Raw genomic sequence first — 21,154 nt, forward strand, 5'->3', positions numbered from 1 at the left:
GGGTAGATGCGCACAATCGATTGTTTGTTTACTCTAAGTATATATATATATATATATATATATATATATATATATATATATATATATATATATATATATATAACTTGTACCCACTTAGTACGCATAGAAAGGCTTGTAGTGTCATTTTACTTAACTTCCATTAAAGTAGGAAATATAGGATTTTCTAGAGGAACAGGCGAACTTTTCAAAACAACATTTTACAACTTACATCACTTTTACATATACATTTTCAACAACATTTTACAGCTCACTCACATCACTAAAATCTTATGAACTCACCAGCTTAATTGCTGATCAACTCTTTCAAATAGCTTGTATTCTAAGGAGACTATTAGACAGGTGCTTGTGCTGGGGATTTAGAAGATGAAGCATTTCAGCTTCAAGTCTTATTTTGTTATTTGTGTATGAATTCTATGTTTTGTGAACACACTTTGTAAACACTTTCTTTTGAAATGAAATGGTTGTTTATTACTTGCTTACCATATACATATCTCTTGATACTTTACATGACATCCTCCACCCCTGAACGTTTCCGCCATTCCGGTTTTGGGGTGTGACAGATTGGCATCAGAGCATTGTTTATAGTGAACTAAGTATATCAACCGATAAAAGATATACAACTATAAATACAATGGGGTTTAAGTGCTCTGGATAAGGATATATTTTCAAATATAACTACAAGTTATAAAAATATACCTACTTGTTCATACATGTGCATAATAGAACTAAGATCACGAGAAGAACAGAACTAAAAGTATTTCAAAGTTAGGCACTGTCGTCAACCCGAACAGTTATGTAATCATAACTAGGATCAATATAGCCTGATCAACTATATTCATTCGAGATGTGACCAACATGTGTTTGGGAATGATGTGGTGTTGCAACAGAGTTAAAACTTACCATAACACCAGTCAAGAGAACGCTAGAACAAGTACAGTTAGAATTAGAGTACTATGGGAGTATTCTATGATACTATAACGCGATAACGATTATCGATCATACCAAGTACATTACGTTAGGATACTATAGGAGTATTTTAGTCCAGATACATAACTTATGTGATAACTTAAAAGACCCTTGCGGATAGGTCTATAATCTTACAGGGTATATTCATAAAGTTTTATATATAATCAAGATCTTATAGACATAGAATCTGTGACTGACGCTTCGCTATCCATTCCTTTTAAGGAAGTAGTGTTGAGGTGGGATCAATTGTTCGAAGGTCTATTTGATCTTCAATTATATACAATACCAACTGGTATACCTAGTATAATTATAGGAAGATTCCGTAAGGATCACCCCATAAAGTTACCTTAAAGCTCATAGGTTCTTTAGTCACTTTCATTCTCGCACGACAAGCCCAGATAAACGTAACCACATCCTCAGAGTATACAACAGAAGAGTCCAGGAGGAACAAGGACAAGTTCATGAGAAGTTTTAAATGAAAGATCAACCGAAGTAACCAAAACGTCTTGCGCGCCACGCTAATAAATAATTAATTAGGTTAATTTATCGAACGAGTGGAAACACTGCTCACATTACATTTGATAGAATTATTTTCTTACATGCAGCTGGTAACAGTTAGTCAGGTTACAGATATTCATTCGAGGATAGTTATTTCAAATTCATAGAGTTTATTTGGTATAGACTTATTTATGAATTGTTCCTAGAACCCTGTGGAAGTCAGGGCCCGATACATCCAGAACTAAGAGAACCTTGTCTTTTCAGCTTTCGGCTTATGTCCATTGCTATAGACTTATTCCGTCTCATCTTTGTTTTCTTTTAGCAAGGATGCTTCCTCGCAGATCACCCAGACACGCTACTCCGATAACTCCTATACCTCCTCCACAAATCGTTGCAGCAACTCTGAACGCTGCAGTAGCCACAGCTGTGGCAACAACCATGGCACAATATCACTCCACCAGTACAGGTGGAGATGAAGCGCCTACCAATTCTACTCAAGGTGAAGTCCCTGTGCGCCAGGGAGAATGCTCTTACAAAGACTTCTCCAGATGCCAACCATTGTCCTTTAAAGGGACCGAAGGAGTCATTGCCCTCATGCAATGGTTCGAGAAAACAAAGTCGGTTTTCGAAATCTATTTATGCCCGGAAGGAAGCAAGGTGAAGTTTGTTGCCTGCACATTCGATGGCAAGGCCCTAACATGGTGGAACACCCATGTTAATTCACTAACCCTGTCAGTGGCAAACTCCATAGGTTGGGAAAACCTAAAGGAGTTAATGCGGGAGGAATACTGCCCGTTAGGCGAGATTCAAAAACTGGAACGAGAGCTGTGAGATCTCACTATGGTCGGCTCAGACATAGTGACCTACACGGACCGGTTCATCGAACTAGCAGCTCTATACCCCGAGATGATTACCTTAGAGAGCAAGAAGATAGAAAGGTACATTTAGGGTCTGACTGATCCAACCCAAGGAAATGTATTATCTTCTAACCCAGCCACGTTCGATAGTGCTAAACGCTTGGCTCAGCGACTCATCGATCATGGAGTCTGCCACAGCGTAAAAGTTCCTATTCCCAAGTCATCGAGGGAAGAGGACTATAATCAGAAGTCATGGAACAAGAGGAAGAAGAAACAAACACCACAAGACACCCCGCAAGAGCAACAAGCGAGTACTATGTACGCCGCAACGACGCCTACTATTTCAGCACCTGCCAGTCGTATGTTGGAAAACTTCTGAAGTGTGGAAAATGCAACTTTCACCACACTGGAGTGTGCCGGGAAATGCAGTGTTTAAACTGCCACAGAAAGGGACACACAGTCCGTTACTGCAGGGCGCCAGCTCAACCAATCTCCTAAGTCCTCGGAACTGAAGAAAACCAAGCCTGCTATGGCTGTGGTGAGACTGGACACATTCAGAGGGACTACCCGATAATCAAAAACTCAGGCGCGGATGGACGTATTCTGATGATCACCGCAGGAGAATCTACCCTGGATTCGTCGACAAGTAGTGGTATGTTTTCAAAATAGTAATTACTTTTAAAATTAATTTATATTCATATAAGATTAAAATTGGGGATGACACTTAAAAGTAACAATAACAACTCACATGTTGAAATAGGTCACAGTATTCAAGAGAACTAAAAAGATCCCTCAGAGAAGCTATGATGGCTCACCATATACATAAGGGTTGTGCGCAACTAAGATGTTGCAGACTTAGAGTGAGTGACTCCGCTTGGGTCCTCGTTCCTTAATTGGTTGAGGATTTGAGGCAGAGATACTCAGTCGACCATCTGGCACATCTTAAAAATGCGCAGCTGGTATATGACGGGCGATAGTAGTGGTACCACGGGGGATTATGGTATAAAAGTATCCCTTTAGTTAATAAAGCACTTTTATTTGTATGTATGTGCACATAGCGGTACGATACATAGGAGTGTTAACTTCAAGTAGAAAACAGGAAACAAGAGAACAGTTATAAGGAGTACATTGTTGAACATACTAGGAGTACAGTACAAACCATACCAGGGTACATTGTCGCATATCAGACGTTTCTTTCATTTGACCGAAACTTTGTTTAGTATAGAGTCAGTTGCTTTCCTTTCGTCATGAGTTGGCGTGGTCCTCACCATACTGAGTTCATATGTTTCTATCGCCTTGATCGGCAAGTTCTCGAAACTTTCGTCATTCGTATCGAAGGTCCGACCAAAACCTAAATTGTATCTTTCACATTCTAAAACCCCGAAGTACTCGTGCGAGGAGTACTTTGTCCTCCGGAGCCTTATCGTCAGACGTCCGCAGACAGTCACGACATACCACTCGTCCAGCAGACCAAGTTCTAACACAGAGGCTAAGGACGAATACCGCCCGCCTATTATTATTTAGTGTATACGCGATGGTGGTATATGAGTATGATTACGCAGATCTAGTATGTGTGTTTCCGCCCGATCTCCTGTTCTCCGTTGAGTTGTGGACCTGGGGCGGAGTCGCACATCCGACAGTCCTACTAATCCTAATTATATACGGCTTGTGTAAATGAGGTAATGATAGATGGACCAAGTATGAATCCTATCAAGAGCACTAGGGCAAAGTTGCCAGGTCTACGAGTGCGTATTCTGCAAATCACAAGAGCGCAACCCCAGTAGTAATGCTAAGAGAGTTAATTTTGGGACGAAATTCATTCTAATGGGGGGATGATGTGACAACCCAAAAATTTCCATTCAGAGAAACCAACCACTTCAATAGAAGTCAATTCTATTTCTGCTAACTTTCAAACTTTTGGAATAAGGTTAAGTGTTTTAAAGTTAGTGCTTCAAGAAATATCAGGAGAGTGGATACCCTAGGGTGTACTATGTAGCAAAACATGCCCAAAACTTCAAGAGTTTTGAGTTTACGGTCCAAAATTTTATTAGGACCGTAAACCCAAAAGACTATATAAGTGGGACTTAGTTATTTTAAACACTTTTTCACAATTCCAAAGACTAAAGCCATTTCTCTCTTAAGTAGCATCCCGTTTTTCTTCAAGATCTTCAACTAGTAAGTGTTTCTAACCCTTTTATGATAAGATCAAGTGTTAAACATCAAGAAATCATCAAAATCCCCCAAGAACAAGGTGTTCACGACCCAAGATCTTCTTGGACCGTGAACACTCAAAGTGTGGCTTAAATGTGCCCTTTATCCCTTTAAACCTTTGAAACAAGCATAGAAACAACCACTAGCATGTTTAAACCATAAGAGCCTCAAGTAAACACCCAAATACCACATGGATAAGGTGTTTACGGTCCAAGAATCTCCTTGGACCGTAAACACTATAAAGGTTGCTAAAAGTGTGCCAAAGTGCCTTAAACTCTTGTCAAACCCTAGGAGCAAACATGGAACCTTCCTTGGATATGTTTAGCACATGAAAACCACAAAAATGTCCCATATATATGTGTTTACGGTTTGGGGATCTCCGAAAACCGTAAACAACTCTTAGACATGTTTTGATGCCCCAAACTCATTCCTTAAGCTTAGAAACTAGCCTAAACCTTTACCTAGAAGTGTTTAGGACTTGAAAACTTCATTTGACCATAAACCATTTGAGTTTACTACCGTAAACTCAAAGCCATATGGTCTAAAAACCGTAAACCCTATAAAGGGGTGATATGTTGCCCTAATCACTCCCTAAGGCTAAAACTTGAAGTTAGGAGGCTTCAAAAGGACTACTAGGACTTCAAACCACCACATGGTCAAGGTACCATGAGTTTATGGCCGTAAACTCATGGGTTTACCACCGTAAACTCAAGTAGAGTGAGTTACAAAACCGTAAACACCATTTAGTGCCATTTCACTTCCCTTTGTTGAATCACATGTGATTCCGATCCAACACCTAGCCAAGGTGTTTCCTAGTCCCGGAAGGTATTATCTTTCATATAGTTGTTTATAAACACTATATTCATGTTAATATGTGTCCTTAGATATCATCTAGGACTTACCGTGTCTCGGGACTACATTCGTGGAACTTCTCATCCGTACGCGCATACCGGTTTGAATCACCCACATCAGGTGAGTTCATACCCCGTAATGAATCTTTTAACTATTTTAATTGTTTTAAGGGGGGAAATACAAGTTGAACACAATGATAATTGTGTAAATGTTTGTTATAAACATCTTTCAAAATGTTACTTATGTTATTTATAAGTTGTTAAAACATTTCAAAACTCTTTTAAAGGTTATGTTACTTTATAGTTATACAAAACTCCATTTTTAAAGTATAAGCATAACTTTGTAGATAAATGAGTCTTTTCAGTAACAGTCCAGTTAGAGCATTAGTAAGCTATTATAGGTATAGTTTAAGAGAATGTATTTATTACTTATAGTACAATGAAGCACACACAGAACAGAACAAAACAAAACAAACAGTGAAGAGAATCAAACAATACCAGAACAAACATAACAAACAAGTAATTTGCTATAGCATGATAACACGCAGACATGATCAATCTTTAATGTGAAATACACGGCTTGCATGGATTTGCTCGGGTCGCGTATGGTTCCCTCAATCTCCATACACGAGAGCGGTTTGTAGGGGTTCCAGCTTTCACATTATGACCGTAATAAAACACACATATGTTTTTAGGTTGTTAGTACCTCCGTATGTCATTATAAACGACATTAGGGTACTTATTTCTCCCATTACTTTCATAAAGTGTCGGTAACACTCGAAGGTTATTCTCTATTCGAGATAGGTTATAAACTAGGGAGAATGTACTTTTTAGTTGACAAAGGAACAGTAGCGTCTTGGTAGAAGACTGCTTTCATAATAGTAGAGTCTTGGTAGAAGATTGCTTTCATAACAGTAGAGTCTTGGTAGAAGATTGCTTTCAAACAATCGAGTCTTGGTAGAAGGCTACTTTCAAAAGTTAGGACCATAATGCTAATCTTATGATTCCTTAATGTATACACTATAGGATATATATATATATATATATATATATATATATATATATATATATATGCTAATAGATTCCGACAGCTAATAGGATGTGTGTTTTCCGCCTCATTGCCTGTTCTCGTTGGATTGGGGTCTTGAACTGAGTTCCCACAATCTATTATCTACCCAAATCTATATATATTTATGCTTAGTATACATTAAGTCATCATAAGGGTACCAAGTATGGATCAGGTTATAACACAGAGTCAAAGCACAGTTTTTCTAGTACAAAACTTACTTATCAAAGTCAGTGTTTTTGGATAGACAAAACTAGAGATTTCCCAGAAAGGGCTTAATCCATTTTATTAAGCAGTACAGTTTAAAAGACTTTAAGTGCGTTAACTCTATAATACCTTAGTTTATACACCATGTTTATATATAGAACTAATATCCGATAGCTAGTTAAATGTGTGTTTTCCCACGACGTCCTGTTCTCGTTGGATTGTGGGCTTAGGGCAGATTCCCCCAATTAACTATCTACCCGATATCAGATTATATATAACAGTATAAACAAAGCTATTATAAAAGTAATCACTGTAGTCATTATTTTACTATAAGAAATATAGGTTTTCTTAAAAGAACTCTTTATTAGATATAAAGGAACCATTACAAATAACTCCATGAGTAACAAGTGAATACACCAAGGTTATATATGACAACGATCTAACAACCAATGGAATGTTTGCTATCTGCCTTACTTACTGTTCCCCGTTGGGTTGTGAGTTTAGGGCAGATGCGCACAATTGATTGTTTGTTTACTCTAAGTATATATATAACTTGTACCCACTTAGTACGCATAGAAAGGCTTGTAGTGTCATTTTACTTAACTTCCATTAAAGTAGGAAATATAGGATTTTCTAGAGGAACAGGCGAACTTTTCAAAACAACATTTTACAACTTACATCACTTTTACATATACATTTTCAACAACATTTTATAGCTCACTCACATCACTAAAATCTTATGAACTCACCAGCTTAATTGCTGATCAACTCTTTCAAATAGCTTGTATTCTAAGGAGACTATTAGACAGGTGCTTGTGCTGGGGATTTAGAAGATGAAGCATTTCAGCTTCAAGTCTTATTTTGTTATTTGTGTATGAATTCTATGTTTTGTGAACACACTTTGTAAACACTTTCTTTTGAAATGAAATGGTTGTTTATTACTTGCTTACCATATACATATCTCGTGATACTTGACATGACGTTCTCCACCCCCGAACGTTTCTGCCGCTCCAGTTTTGGAGTGTGACATTTTTTTGACAATTTCACATCTTTCTACAAGTTTTTTAAAAATCCCATGAGACTTCTTAATCTCCTGAGTACTGATTTTGATTATGTGAGATTGAGATGGATCAAGTTTTTGGTTAACTCTACATTAAAGCTTCGCATCTTTGTATGGAAGAGTGGTAAATTTCCGTATTTGGCATTGATGATTTTGGTCTTAAGTCTAAAAAAAAGGTTAAAACATACACGTTGTGTCTCCAATGGTGAGTTATTTTTTAAGTTACAATACTAATTTCTGGATATATGATCGGCATGTTTTAGTTATTATGTGTATTACAGATGTTGATTTTAAGATTTTAGATGAAACCAGAGATGCAAAAGACGAAATCATTCCTACTTGTAGGTAAGCCATGAACTTTTTCTTAATAACATTCATCTGAAATCAAGAACCTTTGCAATGCAATTTATCTAACTGTTTATTTCCTTTACTATAGAGAATTGGGAATTGGGATTGTTCCTTTTGCTCCTTTGGGTAGTGGGTTCTTTGCATCAAGTCCAAAGTTGATAGATAGCTTGGCAATGTGAGTTCAATTCATATATATTGTTCATTTTGTATAATTTTTTTTATAGATTTTACCTTGGTAAAATGGCACAAATTTAAAGTACATTGTGCTAATAAGAAAATGATCGACTCGAGGTTCACTTCCTAGTTGTTTTGAGTTATTAACTCTTCTTGAAATTTACTTGTTATTTGATTAGAACACAACTTCAATGAATTTATTTTTTATTTAATTAATTATCAATGGAGTAATTTTATTGTTTGGGGTTTAGTTGACTTGCGTTTTGTGATGATTTTAATATGTTATGTTAGTTGATACAAAATTATGTGGTAATTATTTGATGTTTAAATATGTGCTTAATTTCAAATTATTTTATGAAATTCGATTAATTAATTAAACGTATGTTATCTAGCCAATAATAAGTGTTAGATGTTAATTTGAATTTCATTTTGTAATTATTTACAACTATTGACTTTGAGAGAAGTTGGGAAATCATTTGAGCATGAGTGTGTGATTTCATTATCACACTTAAAATCAACATAAATATATTTAATAAAACCATCGAACTTAATGTTGTTTAATTTCACTACATAGAAATATGAGTGAGAGTATTGAAATGAAATCATGAGATCGAAAAATAATTGATAATTTTAGGGAACTGATCTGTACACAATAATTTTTCTTTATACACAACAATTGATGCTTTAAAATGTTGTATTGTACAACTATATAATGCATGAATTGTTATGTATGATAAAAAACTGTTGTGTACGAATTATTTCCCACAATTTTAGTTGGTGTTAGCAAATTTATTATCACCACATTTGTGTTAATTATGTAATTATATTTGACTACGTGTGAGACCCATGTATTACATGGGTTTAATTAAAAAAACAAATATAAAATTTTAACAATTTGAAAATTTTGAATTTATAAGAAAAATGAGAAAAATTTGAATTATTAAAATTAATGAGACTTTAATCTACTATAATAAATGAAGGTTTTTTTGCCACATGTCCTCTTCTCATTCATTTGGACACATGGCATTTTTTTAGATTTTTTAAATTTTCTATTTTCCACTTGTCATTTTATTGTATTTTTCATTTTATTAAATTAAAATTTCATTTTATTATATCTTTCTAATAAATACTTTACATATATATTACCTTACATTAAATGTGGAATTTTAATTTAATAAAATGAAAAATACAATAAAATGACAAGTGGAAAATAGAAAATTTAAAAAATCTAAAAAAATGCCATGTGTCCAAATGAATGAGAAGAGGACATGTGGCAAAAAAACCTTCATTTATTATAGTAGATGAATCATGGACCCAAAAATATCAAATTTTCTACTCAATCTCATGGTAGGTGTTTGCTTCTTGTCACTTTGTTCTTAGTATTGAGTTACTGAATTTCCTTTAGCTTGTTATATATACTATTTTAAAATTTTTATATTTTATAAATATATTATTTATATATATATATATATATATATATATATATATATATATATATATATATTATATGGTTCAAATTATAATAAAAACAATTTTGGGCTTGTAAACAATTTTGAGCTGCTAAAAACCGATTCCAACGCACAACTAGCATTCTCAAGTTGGATGATCTACTATAATAAATGAAGGTTTTTTTGCCACATATTATCTTCTCATTTATTTGGACACATTACATCTTCTAGAATTTTTAAATTTTCTATTTTTCACTTGTCATTTTATTGTATTTTTCATTTTATTAACTTAAAATTCCACATTTAATGTGTAAGGTGATATATATGTAAAATATTTATTAGAAAGAGAATATATATGTAATGTATTCAATACATTCAAATTTTTTTACATTTTTCTCATAAATTCAAATTTTTTAAGTTATTAAGTTTTCATATTTAATTTTTTTAATTAAACCATTCATAAAACATTAAAACCTAATCTCATCTCTCCTTCACGAATCGGAAATTCGGAATCACAAAATCACGATTCACCGTTCACGACTTCAGTTCAGCCTCTCAGCCTCGTCGTTCGTTCACGACTTCAGCCTCGTTGTTCGTTCACGAATCGGAAACGACATTTAGGTTCGTTTAGTATTTGGTTTTCAACTTCGTTTAGTTCAAATATGTCCAATTGCTTCAGTTCCCATTCGTTTTGTCAACCCCGTTGTTTCCTTACTTAAAGAAAAGCATCATGGGGTTCTTTTAACAGCAATCCAGCTCTGTACAGATCTCTGTAATCTTAACGAAGAGGCTCTTGAATTTTTAGGAAGGTAAATATACTTGCTCTTGTTAAAGATCCTCTATTATTTGTTGGAATTGTCTTCTTCTCGTTCTCTTTCTTTATTTTTCTAATATATATATGTGCTAAGAATTGTTCGACATATGATTCGACACAGAGTCTCACACAGTCACACTAGTAAGCATAGACTTATTTTTCTGCTATGAAGGTTGAACTGATTATGCACATTATGATTTTGATTGTTCGTCTTTGCAGGGTGGACCTGAACAGTTCTGTATCCTGATTGATACAAGTCTCATTCATACCCAATGAAGCTTGTATGATTCTTCGTTTTCTCTCTCCTTCTCTCTGTATATGTGCAATGAATAGCAACATAATTCCACTTATTTGTACTCTATTTCTATGTATAATGCTATAACTGTGTAGCTCTTTTTTGTATGTGCAGACATGTTTGAGCCAAAATAAGGGTTACAATCTTCCACCATGCTACATGTTGAACTTATCTGGTTTCCACATCTTATTTGATTGCCCTCTTGACCTCTCTACAATAACAATCTTCTCCCCTGTATCTACTAGTTTATATGAACAGACATTCATTACTCCATCTTCAAAGAAGCTGCTTGATAGTAACAATTTAATACCTTTAGAACCTTACTATAAAACTATTGAGGGAGTTCACCTATGGAATGTTTCTCTGATTGATGTTGTATTGATATCAAGTCCAATGGGAATGCTAGGGTTGCCATTTCTTACTCGCACCAAAGGTTTTTCTGCTAAGGTATATATGACTCTATTTCTTTCTTTCTTTGTTTTTTCCCCTTATTGATGTTTATGTTTTTTTTGTTGGTTATTATAACTAGATATATGCAACTGAAGCAGCAACAAGGCTTAGTGAGTTTATGATGAAGGATCTTGTTGCTATGCATATGGAATTTAAGCAATTATATGGACCTCATGAAAGTAACTTCCTTCAGTTGTTGAATTGGGAAGAGCTTGAAGCTCTTCCACCTTCACTCAAAGAGATAGTTCTTGGTAAGGATGGGACCCAGCTTGGGAGTTGGATGCCATTATACAGGTAATAACACTGCAAAATTTGTGGGAAATAGCAATGTATTTTACTCTCCCTACAAATATTTACAGTTAGTTTTTTTTACACATAATAGCAACTTGCAAGTTTTTACATATAATATCAATGTACTTCACATTTTACCTATAATAGCAACGTACTTACATTTTGCTACCAATATGGACATTGTACTTTATTGAGTAAATTACATGAATGGTCCCTATGGTTTAGGGTAATTTGCGCATTTGGTCCCTAACTTATTTTTTTAACTCAGAAGTTCCTTACTCTTTGTTTTTGTTATGCACTTGGTCGATGTCTTTTTATGTAAATAAACACACCTACCCATCATTTTTCCCTATTTAAATAATAGTCTTTTTATGTAAGACAGGGACCAAACGCGTAACAAAAACAAATAGTAGGGACCAAACGCGTAACAAAAACAAATAGTAGGGACCTTCTGAGTTAAAAATATAATTTAGGGACCAAACGCATAAATTACCCTAAACCATAGGGTCCATTCGTGTAATTTACTCTACTTTATTTTACTACATATTGCTACTACCATGTATGTAGATTGTTATTAGGGATAATGACTTGAAAAGGTAACGAACTTTCAACTTTGTTCATATTTAGTCACTGAACTTTTTTTTCGTGTTTGATTTACCCCTGAATTATTTGAAATTGTTCATATTTTACCCTTATGACCGGTTGTAAGTTGTCATAAGGGTAAAATGTGAACAATTTCAAACAATTTAGGCGTAAACCAAGCATGAAAAAAAAAATTGAGTGACTAAATATGAACAAAGTTGAAAGTTCGTTACCTTTTCAAGTCATTATCTGTTGTTATTATAACTAATATATGTTACTTGTAACTACATTGCTATTGCTATTATTGATAAAAGATTGCAAGTATTTTGATATTATGGATAAAGAAATGTAAGTGTATTGATACTATGTGTGACAAATAAAGTACATTTCTGTTTCTTGCAATTTATAGATATCTGTGTTGAAGGAAATAACATAAGATTCTTCTCAGTGCAGCTGATGTGAAGCACTGTTTGCAGAATGTTGAGACTCTTAAATACGCAGAAGAAGCTTGCTATAATGGCACATTGATCATGAAGGCTTTTAGCTCTGGATTAGAAATAGGCGCATGTAATTGGAGTATTAAAAGTCCAAAAAGAAATATTTCATATATTTCAAGCTCTATTTTCTCATCTAGGGTTGCAATGGATTTTGATTTCCATTCTCTCATAGGAAGCGATGCTCTTATATATTCTGATTTTGCTTCAACTCTTGGTAGTGACAATGCAAATACTCTAGAATTCAATGCTGATGATTTCTTGTTGAATTCTGATGAAAGCTCAGAAGAAATGGAGAAATTGAGCTTCATATGCTCATGTTCTATGGATTCTGTAAATTCCGGTGGTTCTGTTTTAATTCCCATTGGTAGGCTTGGAATTGTTTTGCAGCTTTTGGAGTTGTTTGCTTCGCATATTGACTCATCTGATATCAAGGTATTTTATTTTGTTTTATTTATTTATTTATTTTATCTCTTATTATAAAATGCAACCAATTTATTGAAGTATCTATCTTATATTAAAATATTGATAGTAAGATGTTATGTGTTTGTAATTGTTATTGTAATTGTATTTTGTAGGTTCCTATATTTATCATCTCTAGTGTAGCAGAAGAATTACTGGCATACACAAATATTTTACCAGAATGGCTATGCAACCATCGACAAGACAAGGTAATAAATAATAATAATACTCGACCCAAAAGACGTAAATGCCCTCCTCATCCTTGTTTGTATTTACTCTTTACTATTTACCCCACTGGTCCTTCAGATGTACTCTGGGAAGCCGGTTTTTGGTCATGAAGAGCTGATAAAGGAGAAAAAGATCCACATATTTCCAACACTTGATTCACATGAATTATTGTAAGATGCTAATTATTATCATGGTGTCAAAAAAAGAAAAAAATCATTTACTTTGAGACATTACGTGATGTTTTTTATATCTATATAGAATGATGTGGCAGGAGCCATGCATAGTGGTTTGTCCTCACTGGAGTTTGAGGGTGGGACCCGTTGTACATTTACTTCAACGTTGGCATGGGGATCTAAATTCCCTGTTAGTTCTTGAGGTTCATTTCTTCTTCGATTTTCTTCCATTCTTTGACTTTAGTCTTCATAAAAAATTGTTTATTTTTTTTAAGTCTTCATTAAAAAAAAAAAAAACCCTAATCTCATCAAGTTCATTAAATCAAAAAAGAAACAACACCTTAACGGCTTAACGTACATAATTTACTTACTATTTTCAGGAAGGAATTGACACAGATCTAGCACTCTCCCCTTTCAAGCCTATAGCAATGAAGGTTTTGGAATGCTCCTTTTATTCTGGCATAAAGTAAGTCATACGCCACTTTTTCCTTAAAAAAATATTTTTGCTTTTAATTGTTCTGATATAATAAAACATAAAACACTTTTTCCTCAGATCTTGAAATTACTTTATTGTATAAACCGAGAAAAAAGGTGAAACATCATAAACAAACATTTAACCCTTTATTATAAAACCATGAGTTTTTAATCACCTACCCAACAAATACAATACAGCCAGCCATGTATCAAATCAACTATCAGTTTCATTCATACACACTAATTTTTTTTTTTTTTTTTCTCTAAAGTTGTAGAGAATTATCTATTTCTCATTGCATGGATGATTGTAACATGAGCTTGTTGTAGGTTGGAGAAGGTTCCACAATTGCTGAAAATGCTACACCCAAAACAACTTTTGGTAACAATTTCTTTTTCTTTTCAGACAAATTGGAGGAAACAACAACATGCTTTTACTTTCTTTATCGATATGCTCAATGTGTGTTTATCTAATGATATTTTCGATTTTTTTTTTTATGAACAAACAGCTCCCGGATTACACAAAACAGTTGTTTGAACCTTTGAGCGAATCATTGCCATGTTTATTCTACACGGAATTCGAAACACTCCGCCTCCCAAATTCCAAGAATCTTTCCGAGCTAAATATCGCAACAAACTTAGCCTCACAACTCACTTTCTCAAAGTTGAAAAATGAGGAGTTGAGCATGTCAAGATTAAGAGGTGAGCTCTATTTGGAAAACGGGAAACAATATTTAGTTGGGGGAAAAGAGGTGAAGGGTTTGGAAACCGAGATCGGGCCATTGGTGCATTGGGGTAAGGTTGATTTGGATAGTTTAATGGTGGAATTGGAGAAGATTGGGGTAAAAGGGTCAATTGAGTGTGGATCAAATGTGGTGAATGTGGTTGAGCCTAAGAAGGGTTTTATACAAGTGAAAGAAACAAGTGTTGTTATTAGTAGTGGGGATGAGAGTTTTGGGTTACTCATTTCTGATGTGGTCCATAGCCTTCTAAATGGTATTTAATAGAAACTCGCTCTTAGGAGATTGCTTATATGACTCGATAAACAATTTTTTTTTGATAAAAATGCTTATTAGTTTATGTGGTGACAAAAAAGAGTTTCCAAAAGGATTAGCAAGAAGCTATAATTTATCGATAAACCCTTTTTAATTTTTTTTTTATCTAAATAAGTTTATGCTCATTCTAGGTGAAGAAGTAGCAAGAAGCAATAATTTATGGATAAACCCCTTTTTAAAAAAAATATTTGAATGAGTTTATAGTCATTTTAGGTGAAGAAGTTAGAAGCACATTTCAAATTCAAAAGTCAGGAGTGACTTTTTAGTAACTTTATTTTTTGTAGAAAAAAACTGTTTTTAAAAACATTTTTCTATTTCCCACAGTTTTTTTAAGCTTATAGGACGAAATAGGTAAAAGTCATATTTATCAATTTAATCGCTTAAATGTTTGTTGCTTGTAGTAATCAGACTGCTGTTTTCTCTTGCATAGAGGAGTTATCTTATACAAGACACTTAAAATTCTAATGATTTTATATTTGGAAATTAAAAAATCTAACCATATTTTAGTGTGTATTCTAAAAAAATAACCAAAAAAAATATTTTTGGCAAAATAACCATTTCGTCTGGAATGGGGTATTCCGGATCAAGAAAAAACATTTTTTTCTAACAAAAAAGTACCTTTTGGGGTTACATTCCGGATTCCGAACAAAAATTTTGGATTTCAGGAAAAAAAAAAAAAAACCCAAGAACCAAGTTTGAAATCCTAATAACAATTCCGAAATTTTGAGAAAAAAAATCATTTTTACTTAAATCTAACAAAATGTTAAACAAACATAGTTGATTTACACTCTATACGAAATTATACTTAAAATAAGACATTTTATTGAAAAAATGTAATACTAAACACTTAAAAATAGACATTTTCGATATAAGTAGAAAATTAAAAAAAATTAAAAAAAAAACCCTCCGGAATATGAAAAATACTTCATAATTAGGCATTTCGAAGAAAACGATTATTTTTCAAAAACTTTAAAAAAAATGGTTATTATTTTTAAAAGTGCTATTTATATGTGTTAGATTACTCAATTTCCCTTAGAACACATTTTTATTGGAGTTAAATGAAGTCATTTATCAATCTAAAAAAAGATTGCAAGAGTAGTCTCTCTGGTATGTTAAAACCAGCAAGTTTGGTCCAAACATGTTTGGACTCGCAAGGGTGGTCTAAAAGTTTGATTTTGTTGCGAGTTTGGTTAAAAAGTATTAAAACTTTTTAAAATGACGGATTTACCCTTGGTATTTCTCTTTTTCAAAAGTTTTATTATATAAATTAAAAAAGAAGAACAAATTACTGAAATCGTCATTATGGTTTGGATAAAACTACTAGTTTGGTCCTTAAGTTTTTCTTTTCTTTTTTTCACTCGGACCGTCCCTACCTTTTAATTTGTTACGGTCTAAGTCTCAGCCTGATAGAAAATGACTATAATGCCCTTTATATTTATTTTCATTATTTTTAAATTATTTGTATTATTATAAAAATATTAATGGGTGTCACACCTACCCTTTATCTCCCTATCAAATTAATTGACAACCACCTCCCAACCCATACAAGCACCGATTATCTTTGTCGGCGACCATCCATAGTATCTGGTTCTCTTCTCCAGCCATCCAACACCGTACCACCTCCAGCCAGCCACCATCCATCACCATCAAATCAAATGAAACAAAACCAAAGTTAAAAACAAACCGAATCAAATCAAAATAGAAAAACAAACCCATGTAATAATCTAAATCAAACGTGTAACATCCATCAAATTTACGCCAAATTTAAACTTTTAATTTTAACAAAAGAGACAAATAGTAATTATTGGGATTAAAACCCTAATTGAGATTTGATGAATAAAGATGCGGAAAATAAGAACAAACACAAATATGAAGATCATGTCGAATGATCACTCGATTTATTGAATTGTGAGGAACAAATTACACTTAAGAAATAAGAATCGAACTCTACAAGAAACCTCACAACGTGGCGGCTACATTTTGCCTCACTCTCTTAACCCTAATTGTGAATAATACATGACTATTTATAGGGAAAAGACAAGTCTTGGGCTTTTGACCTAGAATTAGTCAAAGGGGCCCATTGCCATCATCCATGGAGTGCTTTGAAACCCTACAATCTCCCCCTCAAAGTATGGAATGGATGACAATGCTTTAACTTCCAAAACAAGCATCTAGCAAATAAAAAGATCTGCAACGAGGAATATATGAAGCAATCCACGAATCTTGATTCTTCAATAGTCTTCAAACACGGGCTCTAGGATATATAAATCAGGCACTGAAGTAATGTCTTTAAACTTCATTTTCGAATGTAATCCCAAAGAATCTTCATGAAAACCAAACCCGCCATAAAAACCCATTTCAGAACAAAGAAACCGAATCACTTCTTGTCTTTGAAGAGCTCCCCCTCCAAGTCACAATGATCTTCAAATAAGCTAATGATATAAGCCATCAAAAAATATCATGTAACAACCCAAACTTTATGATTCGTAACGCCACTTGATCGAGAAAATACAAGAAGTCGGAGATATAACAAGTCCTTAGCAGAGCTCAATAAAGAACTTCCGCTGTAAATGATACTTCTCTGTAAAAGCTTTTGCAGAGCTCGATGAAGAACTTCCGCTGTAAAAGCTACCTTCATAATTCTACCATAAGCTTTATCAAAAATCTTCAACTTTGAAAAGTCACCAATCCAATTTCGAATGGCCATACCAAATTCTCCCTCGATTTATAATCAAAAACATGATTATAAAGCCTTCAAATGGTCATGAGAATGATCTTGAATGGATAAAAATTTACTAAGCTCCCCCGCGACAAAAAGATATACACAATGAAGTATAAAATCCGAAAAAATCGTGAAAATTTGACGTTATCACGAAAAACGACTTTCCGAACCGCCAAGACTTGATGGAATCTTTATTTTTCTGTTCACGAAAAAATATGTGCATTAAAAAATCCAAAACTGTTCACCGACCCTTAAAATTGTAAACTTTTTCGAAAAACGGGCCGAAATTGTCACTTTCCAAAAACCCAGGGGCTGGAATTGTAATCATGCATCAATAAACCCCTTTATTTGTAACAAAATCTGGAATTGGTCCAAAAGTGCCTAGGCATGAAACGCATAGGGACCAAAGGAGTTAATTCGCCAAAGTTTCAGGGACTAATAATGTAACATGTTTATCTTCTTCCCGGTTTATTTGATTGAATGAACGAACAAAGCTACTGGAAGTCTAGAATGGTGAAGTTACGCATACGAACCCACAAACAATATTTCAATCAACGCCTTTCGTTCCGAGCACCCTGATGCGACCGAAAGTTTGTTCCAGGTTCATTGAACCGAAATCATGTTCGGTCCGAGCACAGGTTCGCTTTTCTGATGTTTCGTTCTAGGGCAAACAAACGAACTTCGGTCCATGTTCATTGATTCAAAACCGAAACCACGTTCGGTTCGAGCATCATGATGAGAACAAAAGGGAAACTATAGCTAAACCGAATCACAGGTTCGCTTTAAAACCAGTTGTAGGTTCTTTATTTCTCGCTCTGATTCAATTGATCAAGTACAGAAAGCTAATAACGACCGAAAGCGAATTGCAGATTCACTTTAATTTCATACTTAAACCGAAATAAACCCAGCTTTTGGTTCCATTCAGTTCCAATTTTTGACTTTAAGGTATAACCATACATTCGATTTAAGCCCCAACATTTCAAGCACAGGCTCGTTTCACTGACATCATGAACTTTCGCAGGATGATCCATTCACAAATTTGATCAACGAACATACCAGATGAGAACGATTCCATTCGCAGGTAAGGACATTCATTCCAAATTAGTCATTCATGACCCTGATGCGAATCACAGTCAAATTTTGACTTTTTGTTTGACATGTGTTCTTCCAGTTTAGTCCCGATTTCATTCACAGGATGGATATTCGAATCCAATATTGTTAGCAGCAAAACCTTCCAACCCAAATTGACGATTTGAAGTACCCAGAATCCCAATCACGATTCCAATGCCCTGAACATCACTGCCAGATACATGCCCGATTCCAAGACTCATTACACTGTGAAAAATAAGAACTGCGAAGCATCAAATTGTGAAACAGTTGATTTGAAATTTGGAGAAGCCAATTGAATCTTCAACATCGTTTTGCATTCATAAACAAAACCCAACTGCTTTCCAATCACATTCACAGATGAGAACACCGTTCTCAAATTCCAATTTTGACTTTTCTGATTTTGACTATTAAAAAAGCAAACTGAGTTCTGTCCATCCAATCTTCATATGATTATCACACTACATAATTTGTATTCTTGATTTCATTCGTTCACAGGTAAGGTTGCGAATTCAACATCATTCTTTATGGTTGTATTAAGCGCCTGTTAAGAGATCTACTTGGCAATGCGAACAGGACGTTAAGGGAATTCCGAATGTAATTACCAAATTGTGATTGGTAAACTAACAAGTGATTGTGAACAGAAACACTGAATACTTCCACAATGATTACATCATCCAGATTTTAGATGTTTTTGATTTTTGTCTTTTCAATTTTGACCGTCCAAATTGACACATCGTTGTTCATCCGTTCGTTAACAGTTCATCACATGACTTTAAAGATTTGCATTCAACAAACATAAAATCGATTCTCCAAATATCGATTTCACTCAAGGATCATCATCGATTTCCTAGTTTGACATGAATCAAATTAATAACCATGAAATCAAATTGACGATAAGAACAGGAATGAGAAAATTGATGAAAAACAAGATCTTGGATTAAGACAAACAAAAATCGATTCTTGAGAGTTTATGTTTACACGTTGAAACCATTAACCAAAGACGATTAACAAAAAATCATCAATTGTAGATTTAGAATCGAATACTGAATGAATTAAATTTGCAAGTGACACTTACAGGAGCTTGAGATAAGATTGGATATGTGGATCATGAACAGTGGAATGGCCAAGATTTTGGGACACAAAAAAATATACGCATGGATCCAATTAGGTCAAAACAAATAACTAAAATCGATTGATTTTTGGATTAAGTGAGCAAACAGATCCAATATGAACAGAAGAACGAATCAGATTGAAATAATACCAGATGAACAGTAGATGAACAACATAAATTTCCATGAACAGTAACTTGAATAGAATTTTGATTCCATACCACCAAAACACCAATAATCTTCAATATATGTGCAGAAAATCACCAAATCAAGAACCGATACTTCAAAAATCAATAGATCTTCAAAGACCCGCTCTGATACCACTTGTTGGGATTAAAACCCTAATTGAGATTTGATGAATAAAGATGCGGAAAATAAGAACAAACACAAATATGAAGATCATGCCGAATGATCACTCGATTTATTGAATTGTGAGGAACAAATTACACTTAAGAAATAAGAATCTAACTCTACAAGAAACCTCACACGGTGGCGGCTACATTTTGCCTCACTCTCTTAACCCTAATTGTGAATAATACATGACTATTTATAGGGAAAAGACAAGTCTTGGGCTTTTGACCTAGAATTAGTCAAAGGGGCCCATTGCCATCATCCATGGAGTGCTTTGAAACCCTACAGTAATTGTTTTTACAAAACATTTCCAAATCATTTATCATCAGAGTGTCCCAAAATAGATCATAAGGATGAGGAGCGGTACGGTCACGCCTTCGCCTTCCCTCGATCTCCTGAAGTACCTGAAACAATAAACCTGAAAACTATAAGCTCGAGAGCTTAGTGAGCTACCCCCAAAATACCAATACCGAGCAGACAGAAACCATATCAATAACAATCAATCAATCAAGATGCATACTGGGCCATCGGCCTGACTGGTCCGCCTTACTGGGCCTACAGTCTATCTGAATCTATCCCGAGCCTTCGGCATGACTGGTCCACCACTCAATTCTGCATTGGCCTAGAGTATTTTTAAATTACTTCTAATAATTACTAAATCTCTACAGCATTGGCCTCGGTACTCTTCTTTCTGGCTCTAGAGTGGTCTCCGATGGCATGCTACAGGCTGCTGCTGAGTGGTAATTTTCTTTAATGACAAGGGCATTCACGTCTTTTAACACACTTGAGTAATTAATATATATATATATATATATATATATATATATATATATATATATA

At 34.3% G+C, this 21,154-nt stretch overlaps 1 protein-coding gene and 1 long non-coding RNA gene across 6 annotated transcripts; one reads left to right on the forward strand and one right to left on the reverse strand.

Annotated features, from left to right (window-relative positions):
* The first annotated feature begins 10,181 nt into the window (after positions 1-10,181).
* On the forward strand, positions 10,182-15,047 carry LOC144997295 (integrator complex subunit). Of its 5 annotated transcripts, none has more exons than XM_078957163.1 (12): positions 10,183-10,328; positions 10,429-10,516; positions 10,741-10,802; positions 10,931-11,263; positions 11,346-11,560; positions 12,588-13,068; positions 13,212-13,304; positions 13,402-13,493; positions 13,582-13,699; positions 13,877-13,962; positions 14,298-14,349; positions 14,477-15,047. In XM_078957163.1, exons 3-12 carry the CDS (start codon positions 10,794-10,796, stop codon positions 14,969-14,971), a joined length of 1,974 nt encoding a protein of 657 aa, XP_078813289.1. In that variant the 5' UTR covers positions 10,183-10,328; positions 10,429-10,516; positions 10,741-10,793; the 3' UTR covers positions 14,972-15,047. The 5 variants fall into 5 exon arrangements, with proteins under 5 accessions (XP_078813287.1, XP_078813289.1, XP_078813288.1 ...); XM_078957162.1 differs by having other exon boundaries at positions 10,456-10,516; XM_078957164.1 differs by having other exon boundaries at positions 10,474-10,516.
* A 1,843-nt stretch (positions 15,048-16,890) lies between these two features.
* LOC144997616 (uncharacterized) lies at positions 16,891-20,595 on the reverse strand. Its single transcript, XR_013659869.1, has 2 exons — positions 19,930-20,595; positions 16,891-19,701 (listed from the first exon to the last, which is right to left on the reverse strand). It is a non-coding gene; the product is annotated as an uncharacterized LOC144997616 (long non-coding RNA).
* Positions 20,596-21,154: the final 559 nt, after the last annotated feature.

The sequence above is a fragment of the Lactuca saligna genome, chromosome 5, assembly GCF_052625555.1.
Source record: "Lactuca saligna cultivar CGN05327 chromosome 5, ASM5262555v1, whole genome shotgun sequence".
NCBI classification, from domain to species: Eukaryota; Viridiplantae; Streptophyta; class Magnoliopsida; order Asterales; family Asteraceae; genus Lactuca; species Lactuca saligna.

Excerpts from the sequence above, each read along its gene's own strand:
- LOC144997295 (XM_078957161.1), top strand. Across the intron at positions 11,264-11,345 it reads CCAAAGGTTTTTCTGCTAAG|ATATATGCAACTGAAGCAGC; the intron begins GTATATATGACT and ends TATTATAACTAG. Across the intron at positions 13,963-14,297 it reads TCCTTTTATTCTGGCATAAA|GTTGGAGAAGGTTCCACAAT; the intron begins GTAAGTCATACG and ends AGCTTGTTGTAG.